This window comes from Sinohyriopsis cumingii, chromosome 1 (assembly GCF_028554795.1).
Source record: "Sinohyriopsis cumingii isolate HCF-2022 chromosome 1, ASM2855479v2, whole genome shotgun sequence".
Lineage (NCBI taxonomy): Eukaryota > Metazoa > Mollusca > Bivalvia > Unionida > Unionidae > Sinohyriopsis > Sinohyriopsis cumingii.
In genome coordinates, this window is record NC_142961.1 from 81779448 (window position 1) to 81793160 (window position 13713).

The following is a 13713-nucleotide window of genomic DNA, read 5'->3' on the forward strand; positions in this document are numbered from 1 at the left end:
GAAATATAGGCCAATTTCGGTGACTGGCTTTCCCAGCAAGAGCTGATAATAAGCTTATGAATAATGAATTGTATTTTGAATGTTGCTTTTATTGATGTGCCTAGTTTCTTTCTGCTCACCAAACATCTTCCATCATAGATTGGCACAATTGAGGGGAGCTAGGCATCAATTAGCACAAGACTGGAAATGACTTAATTCTTGTGTGACTTAGAAGATGTAATTTACATTTTGATTCCTTAGAGATGTTTAATAATCAGAATGTGGTTACGGTGATGAGATATTTCAAGCTGTGAGGAATGTGTTCTCTTCTTTTTTGTGTGTCTAGTTTATGACCATTATAGTTTTCAGTATGTACTGGAGAGAACAAGTTACTCAGATATTTGTCTGTTGTACAAGGACCTCTACCTTTGATGACACATATGGCATTGAACTTTACCAGCATGTTTATGTCACTGATACAATCACACCAGTAATCTCTGCAAAATGATTTTCTCTCCAATTGCATGTGACAGCTGTGTTGAGTTCACTATTATCATTTAAGTTAATAGATTTAAAGTAACGGATTGAATGCTAATGATAATGCCATGTTTTTTTTTGCAGATGTCATTGTATATATAACCTAAGAGGAGCTCCTCTTTTAAAAGAGTACTTAAATTCAATTCCTGACAACTTGTAGCTCAGTGGTTTGAGAACAGGATGTAAAAATTATAAATGCTTTGCGCAGAAGTTGTGAACAAGGAACAGATGGCTTGAAATAAATTGATTTCACTTTTAAACTGTTATTTCTGTCAGAACAATTATCCTCCACCTATGCGCAAATGACTTTGGCTACTCTGTCACACCAGGTTTATATGTCACACCTGAGACTGAAGTTATTGATTTTTATTAGTGTATATGTTGACAGACTTTATTCTGGACAGAAGCAAGATTTCTTAAATTAGGTGTCATTTTGAATCTGGACAGAGGCAAGATTTCCTAAATTAGGTGTCATTTTGAATCTGGATTGTGGCAAGATTTCCTAAATTAGGTGTCATTTTTGGTGCATATTTAATAGTATACTGAAGTCTACATACAGAAAAATAGAAGATAACACTGAGTGATTTGCGCATGTTGGTAGAGTGCAGTATGAAACTCTGGCTAGATGGAAGGTGTTGGACACTCATACCAGGATGTGTTCTGTGGTACCTTAGTGGCAGGCATGTGTTATCTCAAACTCAGAACACCTCTGATTCCAGAGTCTAAAGTTATCACAAAAGCTGAGCCGGTAATTACATGTTAACATACAGTTTTACAACCAGTGCTGTTTATTTCTTTGTGTTAGTAATTACATGTAACATAACATCCTTTCACACAGTGCTGTTTACAGATACATACTGCCCAAGATATGTAAACTGTGGCACACATATACTCGCAGGTAAGTAATGAACCTTAAACATGCACACAGACTGGTTTTAGATATTTAAATTGAGAGCACCTGCAGTATATAGTTCTGCTTCTCCTCTCATGCATATGTGTAAATCATTTCTGTTATAATTTTTTTCATCATTTCTGTTACATTTGTTTCATAATTTTATGGAGTTTTATTGTGTTTTGTTGAAGTTACCCTTCACCATGATGTCAAATGTATATGTAGCCTAGTATAACCCAGAGGTCCTAGGAATGTAACTCTTATGTATCTTGGGCATTTCCTGTATTTCTTTATGTCATTTAAATTACATGTACATCCTTTCAACCAGTGCTGTTTTTTTTGTTTGTGTTGGTAATCACATACAACACATCCTTTCAATCAGTGCTGTCATTTTTAATCACATGTAACATATATCCAATCAACAAGTGCTGCTTATTTCTTTGTGTATTTATAGGTTACTGCATTTGTATGGGAAAATATAAAGAAGTTTTTTTAGTAATACTGCATGACCTTTCAGAGTGCTATATTATTCTGAGAAAATAAGTTCATATTTTCCCATACAAGAGTTGTAAACATTTTATTATATACTCATTAATACTCATAAACCATTCTGTTTGCAAAAGATAGAAATATTTCTCCTAAATAGCTGTTTCAATGATCACAATGGTATTTTCAATTACTGAGTCTGTCACATACATTGTTGACGTAAATATCATTTGTGTGCTTGTTTGATAGTTTCATTTCTGACTCAGTGAACTTGTCCACACTGTTAACTTTATCATCTATAAACAAATTTAATTAAAACCTAAAGCATCTGCTAAATGAGTGTATATTTTTTGTTTACAAAGTAGTTCCTAAAACACCATACTATTTTTAGGCACATGTATCATGGATGTGCATGCAATATCATGGTGTTCATTATTGTAAAGTACTGCACAAATCTGATAATGTAAAGTTAAGAGACAAATGTGAGCATATAATAATATTGTTTATTAGTATATGCAACAGCTGCTTCTTATTGTCCAATTACAACATAGACCCTGACCTGATATTGCATAATACACAAGCAGGTCTGGGTCTGCATTGTTTATTCTTGAAATGAGACCACTTCACAAAAGCATTTGATCATCTTTGAAATGAGACCACTTCCCAGTATTATGTGATCATCCTTGAATTGAGACCACTTCCCATAGTAATAGTGTGATCTTTCTTGAAATGAGACCACTTCCCAGTAGTATGTGATCATCCTTGAATTAAGACCACTTCCCAACAGCATGTATGATCTTCCTTGAAATGAGTCCACTTCCCAATAAGAATATTTCATCACTCATTTATTTGTAAGAGATAATAATTTTTTTCAGACAGCATAGTCCATACATCTAAATTAAAATATAACTATAAAATAAACATATTTTAAACGTATAAGATCATATATGTCTTATGTACAAACATACAGACACATCTACAGCTTCAGAAGGTGTCTGTCATTGTTAAGAATTAAATTATTTAAGACATTTAAGAGTAATTTGTTCCATCTATCTAATCCAAGAATTTAAATGAATGTCCAATTACTACAGTTATTTCCAGATGCAAATTTTACGATTAGATATTCTTGTCATCATTGAAAATACATACTTTCTCATTACTTCTTCAAAGCTGAATATATCTTAGTTTACAAACATGTTAGGACACTGTACCATCTTGGAAAGCTTAATAAATAATGAAGACTATTATTATAACCAGGATCATTTACCCATGGAAATATGACCACTTTCCCAGTTCAAACACCTTTTCCTCAATCTCATTGTTTTGCTCACAAGATTTTCCTGTTCATACATGTGTGTGTGTGTGTGTGTGTGAGAGAGAGAGAGAGAGAGAAAATAGTTTCAAGAAAATGTGTGCATGTAAATGTGTTCGTGCTATTGTTATGGTCCTAGACATGTGAGCCTTATCTTATAAACAGCTTGCATGATCCAGTATTTTTTAGAAACTCCATATGAAGGGTTGATTTAGATGGTGTCTCTTGGGATTGCATTTGCACCAGCTTTCTTGCTTATTTTTCAATTTGATTTGACAGCTAGATCATGAAATGAGGGGAAACCAGTCAGAAATGGCATTAAGAATGCCACCATATCTGACTGTCTTGTCTTTGCTATTACATTCTAAATCAGGCTAAAAGTGGTCCTCCTAAAATAACCTCTGATCAATACCGTATTTTAACTTTGAATAAGGCACATTGTTGTGCAAACAGGATCCACAGAAGGGACACTTTGTGATAAAAAATAAAATGATGTAACACTGGTCAGAAACAGGTGTTTTGAACATTTTGCATGTGTTAGTAGAATAGGATATATGTATAATGGATTTTTTAAATAATCATAAATAGGAGAAAAAAAAGACTAATTACTTATTTAAATATCTATCTGTCTACCTGTCTATCTATCTGTATCTGTCTATTCAATCGATCGATTGATCGAGAGAGAGAGAATGTTTATGGGCACATAGAACACTGCTGGCTATAGAACATCTCAAATATCAAATATCATGGGATGCATCAATGGGCTAGAATGTTGCCTCTGATGACATGTTGCAGGTGAGCTCTTTTCTGCATCTCTAAGGCTTCAGGTGTTGAATAGGGTAGATATAGGCCTGCATTGTAAATATAGTACAGTGGTCTCTCACTTTAAGGCACCTTAGTATACCATGGTTCCATTTATGGTGAGGGATCTCATTTACATTATGTAATACTTGAATTTTGCTTGATCTACCCCATTATAGAGCAACCTCACATATAACATTATACAATGTTATGGTTCCTTGAACAGTTATAATGAGATGAATAATGTGCTACACACTCTTAAGTTTTGTCATGGAAATAGTTTCAGAGATGATCCATGGCTCATTGTAAAGAGTTTTCTACTGATATTAATAGTATCAGTTCACTGCTGTTGCATTTAAATAAAGATAACATTTTGTTTAGAAGGCCCCGCGAAATATACGCGTTTCTGGTCGGTCCCTATTTATTGTTGCTGACCCTAATACTTCCTCCCCTCCCCTGTAATTTGTTTTTAAAAAAAGATATAACATTCCTGAAATTGACTTTGTATCTAATTGATTAATTCAGCTGGCTTAGCCCAGAACTTGAAGTGCTTAGTACATTATGTATATGAATCATTAAGCAAAAAAAATAAGCGTTTCTGGTCAGCTGTCTGTCTGTTTTACATTGACGACCAATACACTTTTCCCCCCAGGTAAAAAATAATTTTTGAACCCAAACTCCCAAATTTTTCTGTTCTGTGTCCTGGCTGCCCGGAAGCAGGAGGTTACAAGTTCAAAACTTGTGACAGCAACCCAAATCTCTCTAATACTTTTTTAAAATAATTTTTATTTTCAAAGTTTAAAATAGTTCATCCCAATTTTTTATATTTTTATATTGTGTTTACTTTTTTTTATTATTCCCATCCTAGGATGGAGAGTTGACCGAATTTATAATAGTATCAGATTTTTATATAATTGTTGATGTTGTACATTTCAGGAAAATTAAGACCATCATTTTAGTCCAGTGTACCATATATGCTTGGTGAATTTGATGTTCTTGATTTTTTTATGTACATATGTGAGCTTATTTTTGTTATGAAAATACCTGAAGGTCTGTATATGCTTATTTTCGTGATTCCACTTTGTCACTAAAACTTAATGTCTAGTAGTAATAACATCATCAACAACATATACTAGCATCAAATCCTGAAATCGAAGACTGTAATCCCATAGTTTTTACAAAATATGTTTTAATTTTTTAATGGGAATTCCAGTATTGTTGCTGAATACAGTATTTGCAAGGAATCTTACCCATGTAAACAGAATTCTGACCTGTACAAAGATGAGGAAATTATTTTATTTGTAATATGAGCACATAATAAATGCCTACTCAGTATTTTGACATTCATGACAAAAACAATTAACTGTTGGGTTTATTTGCAGTTTGTTGAGGAATTTCATTGTAGAGTTGTTTTACACTTTTGGTTTGTTAAGGTGTTTTACACTGTAAAGGTTTGTGAAGGTGTTTTACACTGTGAAGGTGTTTTACACTGTAAAGGTTTGTGAAGGTGTTTTACAGTGTAAAGGTTTGTGAAGGTGTTTTACACTGTAAAGTTTATATCATGAGAAGGCAATCAAGGTAAAGTGCCTTGCCCACTGATACACCACACTAGCTGGACAGATCCTCTGGTGGGATTTGAACCAGAGTCAATCAGGTTATAAGTCCTATGCCTTAACCACTTGGGGTGAAACAATTGATATATCATTGCATCAGTACTTTTAAAATATGATTACCCATACCCACACACACACACACATATATATATATATATATATATATATATATATATATATATATATATATATATATATATATATATATATATATATATATATTTTAATAAACATGGAGATAAAGACAGTAGTATAGACATCAAGGTTTTTAACAAACATGGTAAAAATGTCAGCAATATAGACATGTCAGCTTGTAATGAAAGTGTTAATAAAGTCAGTATTACAGACAATTTGGTCATAAAGTCAATAGTATAGACATCATGGTTTTTAATGAACATGGGAATGAAGTCAACTTTGTAGATATTGTGGCCTGTAATGAACATTGCAATAAAGTCAGCAGTATAGACACTGGTTTGTAATGAACATGGTAATAAAGTAAATAGTATAGACATCATGGGTTGTAATGAACATGGTAATAAAGTAAATAGTATAGAAATCATGGGTTGTAATGAACATGGTAATAAAGTAAATAGTATAGACTTCATGGGTTGTAATGAACATGGTAATAAAGTCAACAGTATAGGGATGTCAATGATCTGTAAAGGCAGGAATCTTATACCCCTTGGCCACCAAGGGTCCCAACACTTAAAATAGATACACCTGAAGTGATTTCTTCCATATTTGCTTTGAAAAGGTGCCGTTTAAATCCAGGATATCTGCATTACAAGTAATTGGCTGCAGCTTACTGGCAGGTACAAGAGTTATTAACTCCCTAACTTAATTTAATTCAGCATAAAACAGAAACTGAATCCATGTGAAATATATTGTCCATATCCTCAAATCCTAGAACGAACCCCCCTGACCTATATCATACACATGGAACAAAGTGTTTCCACAAATTTTTTTTCCACTTTTAGAATTTTATATAATATTCAATGTAAAATGTATATCCATCTGAAAATAGTATAGATCCAGGTATGAGAATAGTATAAACCCAGATTTGAGAATAGTATAGATCCAGGTATGAGAAGAACATAGACCCAGCTGTGAAGATGGAATAGACCCAGATATGAGAACATTTTAGATGCAGACATGAGAACAGTATCAGCCCATATATGAGAGCAGCATAGACCCAGAAATGAGAACAGCATAGACCCTGATATGGGAATAGTATAGAACCAGATAGGTGCATAGTATAGACCCAGCTATGAGAACAGCATAGATCCAGCTATGAGTAGAGCATATACCCAGATATGAGAACATAGACCTAGCTGTGAAGATAGAATAGACCCAGATATGAGAACATTATAGATGTAGACATGAGAACAGCATAAACCCAGATATAAGAACAGTATAGACCCAGATATGAGGACAGCATTGACCCTGATATTATAATACTGTAGATTTTGATATTAGAATAGTATAGATCCTGATATTAGAACAGTATAGACCCAGCTAAGAGAACATAGACCCAGATATGAGAACAACATAACCCCAGATATGAAAACAGTATAGACCCAGATTTGAATACATTATATATGCAGATATGAGAATAACATAGACCCATATATGAGAACAGCATAGACCCAGATATGTGAATATGATAGACTCAGATGTGAAAACAGTATAGATGCAGATATGTGAACAGCATAGACCCAGGTATGAGAACAGTATAGACACAGATATGACTACACTGTACACCCAGATATAAGAACAGCATAAATCTAGATATACCATAATAAATATATCTGTGAATGCTGTTTCATTGTACATCTGTAAGTCTGTGTCATCGCCAGGTTACAGTTTGATATATGTCATATACATTGGTATAGCGTTAAATAAAGAATTGAGAGAATGCAATAAAGAAGTGAGAGAATGCATGTTACTCCAAAGGATGGACAATGGTGAGCACAACAAAATAAGGAACATGCAAAAAAGTAAGGGAACACTTCCCAGTTACTCCACAGCACTGTACCCCTGGTCATATAGTTGATGTTTATTGTAAAACTACTGCCTGGTATCTCTTGTTTTGTGAGTCAACTATGCCAGAAATATCAAGTCCATCCAATATATAAAAAATAAACATACATTAAACTTTATTTTGTGCTGTCTTGTGTAGGAATTGTTTAGCATGTGGTAAACTTCTTTTTTTTATGAATCAACTCTGGCCAAAACAAGTCCTTCCATGATATGATAAATGTACAGTATACTGTTCATTGTATAGTTCAATGCATGAATAAATCAGGTGAGATGGATGTCACAATGCATGTCATATATTTATGAAAATGTTCAGTAAATTTATGTTTGGAATATGGGACAGTTAATGGTTATGTTAAGTCTATGGGACAGTTGCCTCCAATGTTAATAAGTCTATGGGGCAGTTAACTCTTATGTTAAATCTATGGGACTGTTGCTTCCAATGTTAAGTTTTTAGGACAGTTAACTCGTGTTAAATCTCTGTGACACTTAACTCTTAAGTCCTTCAGGCATTTACCACATTATGTCCAATGGACAGTTAACTTTTACATAAAGTCTGTAGAATAGTTACCTATCATGTTAATTCTTTTGGACAGTTTCCTTTTATGTTAGGTGTATGGGACAGTTACTTCTTAAGTTAAATCTATGGGACAGTTACCTACTAATGTTAAGTCTTTGGGATAGTTGCCTTTTAACATGTGAGACTTTCCTTTTATGTTAAGTATATGGGACAAAACAGAAGTATAAAATAAGAGCAAATATGGTTTTTCATTTATCTCCATATGCTATTATGGTTCAATTTTCTGTACTGTCTTTGGTTCTTCAGCAGCCACTACATGGAGTTCTTTCATCTTTTCAGTTGAATACAGAATGGACCCAAATTGAAGAAATAGAGCTTATCAATGATGGAACGGGCCTTGGGTTTGGAATCATCGGTGGTCGCAGTACGGGAGTTGTTGTCAAAACGATACTTCCAGGAGGGGTGGCAGATTCTGTAAGATTCCAAAAGTGGTGTTGTTTTATTTATTGTATTATAATGAGTTAATTTTCTATCAGGTGATTAATATTACATTAACACATTACTTCAAAATAATTAGTTTTTTTAAAAATATAGCCTTGGACATAATGTCTACATTGTTTTTCTCAATGAATATTTGTTGTCTATTCATGGGTCAACAATAAGGCATGGGAAGAATGGTCCTTCCCCCCCACCAACAAGTGCTCCAGGCAGATATGGAGTTGGCCTGCTGCTGAGTATGTTAGCACCATTGGAAGAATTAGCAACTTACTCTGAAAATATGTGGTGGCTATTCTGTTATGACATAATTTTCCAGCCTTGAAGCCTAGTGTTATCAAATGTTATTAAAATAAGGCATTATATGTCAATACTTGATATAAAACAACTACTTGCTTATAAGCCTAGTCTAACTGCAAACAAAATAGACCCTAATCTGCTAGTACATTATGCGATGGCAGATCTGAGTCTGTGTAGGTTTTTTGCAGTTGCACATGTTGCTGGTATATAGGGTAATTAACATTGTTTTGTGCAATCTGTAATTAGTTACAAATTTGATTCAATTGTAAACAACATAGATTCTGATCTGCCATTGCATAATGTGCAGGCAGATCAGGGTATGTGTTGTTTGTTCTACTGATTAGTCCTAACAAGTTGAATGCAGCCAGATATGCCTGTGTATTATACGATGGCAGATCTGGATCTGTGCAGTTTTGCAGTTGGATCTATTTTTAAGCTTATACATGGTTGTGTAAATTTAAATTTATTATTACATGTAAGTTGATTTCATGGCTTTTCCAAACCACAAAGTCAATAACAGTTGTTTGTATTGAAACTTTTTGGGGATGAAAATACCTTGATTGAATTATGAGAATTTGTCGTCCCATTAGGGTGAACCAGAAGATTCTAGAATGAGATCACCCCTTGTACAACCTGCAGATAACTTGCCCATGTGTATTGTCCCTCAGTCTTTTACTGGTCACAGCCATTATTGGCTGCCTGAATTTTTCTTCATAGAGAAATTAGCATTGTCTCTTGTTATGGAGTCAATTTGAGTTGTCTCTATGTCCATCATTTTTATTATGTAAAATTACCCATTATCAAGAATTCTGTTCCATTTGAGCTCTCTCGATAGCCATTCATTTTTTCTGGTTATATTTGGGTATTTTTACATTTAGATTCTTACCCTGCATTGGTATAAGCATGACTATTAATGCTGAGAATTTATATCTGTCTTGGATTGGTATTTGGGAAATATCCATATACTTGCCATATTTGGTCTGCTGACTCGTATGGATTCTCTTGACTGTTTTTATTAAAGTAACAAATGTTCATAATTCATTTTTGCTTTTAATGTGTTATGTGTTAGCTTTTTTGTAGGAAAAGCAGGTTGCACACCAGTTTTTCCCTTCATTCTCATATCAGACAGTACTCCATTTTATTGTCCTTTTCATTAACAGTTTTCTTAATTATTGCCAGTTTTTAAATTGGGCTGGTTTTCATCATTTTTTGATTTTCTTCAGTATTGTTTGGTTGTTTTATTGCCTTATCTTAAGTAAACTTGATCTATGAACTCAGCTTGATTCTGTTCATTGTTTATTGCAGTAACATATCATTATATTAAGATTTAGATGTGCTTTCCCATTAGTGGGGAGCAGACCCTCTTCTAGCAAGATTGGCAAAGAGTAGGTTATGCTTGTTGCAGACTGGAAGTTGCACATTCCCCCCAGTAAGTCAGATCTGAGAAAAGGTCTTTCTGTATATCTGAATTAAATGACCAGGCACTGGGCATCCATCTCTGATCATTGACTTTTATTGGTTGCTGGGCACCAGTCACTGGTCAGTCGCTAGGCATCAGTCACTTGACACCAGTCACTGCTCCTTGGAACCCCTTCAGTATGGGGAGAAGGATTAGGTTGGCATCCACATTTTTTCTATAATACCTCAAATTTCTATGGGATGTAAGGCCTTCAACCAATGGGAAAGTGATTGGCCCTTTCCTTGCTTGTCCACCCACCCCACGTTGAAACCTAGAGTCTCTGCATCTAGCTTTAGGGTTCATATCCATTCTGGCCCAATTAAACCTCCCTCTTTTGATGAAAAAGTGACTCAGTGGTTATTTTAATGGAGATCTGGACCTGCCTCCCAGTTTATTCATTAAAAACTTTAGGGCAAAAGGTTAAGTCACTAATACCCTTAGTCTCACACATCCACCACTTTTCAGCAGCATAATTCAACCTGTTGAAGGTAGCATCTCTGTTGCCAATTGCCCTTCATTGTTTGTTAGAAGCAGAGGTAAAAACATCATGATGTGTTATCCTTGTCCATGCCTTGTCAGTGGAACTTCACCAGGAATGTTGCTCTGTACACATCCAGGGTCTTATCAGAGCACAGTAAGAGCTATTTCAGGGCTGCTCACCTGGAAGCAGATGCTGTATTTGGGGGCCTCATCCTCTGCTTGGCTTCTCTGTGTCAGAAAGACTCAAGACAAGTCCTCACTGAACTGGCCAAGAAGAGGAATCATCCTGACTGACCGCAAGGTCTGTTGGTGAAGTTCTGTAAAGCCACACAGACCCCAACCAAAGAAACAATTCAATTTAGAACTCCACTTTGGCAATCAGGCCCCAGAAGTATACACCACAAAGGTCCAGGAGGAAGTTTGCTGTTCTCTGTGGACAGCCCATGGGACTTGATCCCATTCTAGCAGAATGCTCTTCATTCATTGGTGCCAGGCTGAATCTCTTTTTAAAGGTATTGGCTGGCATAAGTCAAAGATTGTGTCTTTTCTTTCATACAGATTGATGCCAGCTTCAGTTTTGGGATCTCCCATATTTTGTTAGGTATCCCAAGATCCTGCATCAGTTGAATCTTGTTTTTAAAGGAAGAGGTACAATTCTTTCTTTAGAAGGAAGCAGTAGAGAGTTTGTTCAGCTCATTTAATGTCACTAGTATCCCAATCATTTTTCAATGATTTGTTGATTCACAGTGGCCATCTAGAATTCTCAAAGACCTTTTTTACTTTTGATTCATAGTGACCGGGCTGGTTCTTATACCCATCTTAGAGAAAACTGAGCTAAGGCCATATAAGATTTCATCTGTGTGGGGATAATTTCTTTACAAAACAGGATTAGTCTATATCTCACAAGACACTTTTGTCTGAATCCTATTCCTGCTGGAGGTTCCGAGAGCAATGACCACTTTGTCAGCTTGTCCTTTTTCCCTCTCTTTTGTTGACCTTGTACTCCAAATGGACCTGGTTCCATAGGTAAACTGTACTCTCCATTTTCTCCTTTTTCAAACTGGAAACCAGACCGGGTCCCTCTGTATGCTAAGATTTTGCTAGGTGTGGATTTCCACTATCATCTGATTTGGTGGACAAGTCAGTTTTGGTTTCCTGCAAGAGTCTCCATGCAAACCCCACCACCACCATGAACCGCACTCCTATCTGTTCACAAGCATCAGATTTAGGGTGGGGTGCTCATCTGGAGCTGAAAGGACTAATTTCTCAGTGTTTGTGTTAAGAGAAGAATATATTCATCTACAATTTGGGAATAAGGGCAATGTTCTGAGTCCTTCACTGCATGATGATCTTCTACAATGACACATAGGTTGTAGAATACTAGGGTAATGAGGCACACATGACCCTTTTTTTAGCATGGAGGTTTGGAACCTGCTTCAGAAGGGATTAATCTCTAAGCAAGCCATATTCCTCATGCAAAGATATTTTGGGGGACAGTCTGTCGAGGAAAGGGAAGATTGTCCTTATGGAATGGTCAAAATACCAATCCCTAGAAATTTCCCAATTCCATCTTTGGGGGACTCCATCAGTGGTCTTGTTTGAAGGAAAACAACAAGCTCCCATTTTTTGTTCTCTAGTCCCTATCCACAGGACTTGGGCAGTTGATGCTTTCAGCCTGAAGTGGGATCATCTGTTTGCCCATACCTTTCCATCATTCAGAATCATCCCTCTGATACTTTAGAAATAAGGAACTCCACTGCTCAGTTCATTTTTTAGCTGCTCTATGGCTTTAACAATCAGGGTTCAGCAATCTTCTCATCCTGCTGGTGGACCATCACATGACATTACCCAGTGGGAGGGACCTCCGTTTGTGGCACAGGGTATCTCTCCCATGCAACAGCATGTAAATGTTCCACCTTTTCATTTCATTGATCTCAAAGAAGCTCTCCACCATGACCATTTTTTAAAGAAATTGCCAAGTTCATGGAATTGGTGAGTAGGAAACATGTCAGTCCTAAGCTGTTCTTCTGTGAGTGCAGTGGCTGATTTTCTTCTCTTCACTTTTGAAAAGTAACTAAGCTTGGTTTCTACTATCAAGCGCTATTTGGTAGCCATTTTCAACTTTGTGAAGTTTGAAAGACCTGGCCATGGAGAACGATGCAAATTTAGCAGACCTGTTCAGGTGTTTTGAGCAGTAATGACTGATGGCTCACTTGCTAATGCCTAGATAGAACCTCACATCTTGTGATCTCCTGCTAAAACCATCTATTAACCATTGGGCAAAGCTGCTTTCAGCAGTGATGCCCTCAATAGTACCAGGCTCTGTAAGGTTCAGTGTTCAGATTTATGAGTCACCTTCTCTCTTTAATGCCAGCCAGGTTCTTAGCAAAAACCAGCATCCATTGGTTACTTCCAACTGAGAAATTGAGATCCTCAGTTTCAGGTTGTATCTTTTCTGAGAATGATCCAGTTAGGCTTTTATTTCAAGTTAGAGCTGTATGCTTGTGTTTGGCAACTTTGAAGGGAGAAGAATAGGTAGGAAACATCTTTTCCTCCCCCTTAATAGTTTGACTGATCTATGAGCTTCTACCAATTCAAGGTGGATTGTGTATACTGTGTTTACCATACATACTGGGACACTATATGTTAGAAGAAAATTTTTTTGAGTTGTAAGTTTTGGGACATTTTTTCTACTATAATATTCTTGCTTAGCTTGTAAAATGATTAAAAAGAGTATCAGTTGTTGGTCTTGGGAATGAAATTCAAAACATGCATTTCCAAACATGCACTCAAACTTGAATT

The 13713-nt window shown here is 35.7% G+C and overlaps 1 protein-coding gene across 5 annotated transcripts in view; it reads left to right on the forward strand.

Annotated features, from left to right (window-relative positions):
* Positions 1–13713, forward strand: part of LOC149807235 (multiple PDZ domain protein-like) — a 453425-nt gene that overhangs the window by 99654 nt on the left and 340058 nt on the right. For all 5 annotated transcript variants that reach the window (XM_089963870.1, XM_089963877.1, XM_089963884.1 and 2 more), the window contains exon 6: positions 8517–8651. In XM_089963870.1, the coding sequence (XP_089819996.1) occupies positions 8517–8651 (135 nt within the window). The remainder of the gene's footprint in view (positions 1–8516; positions 8652–13713) is intronic.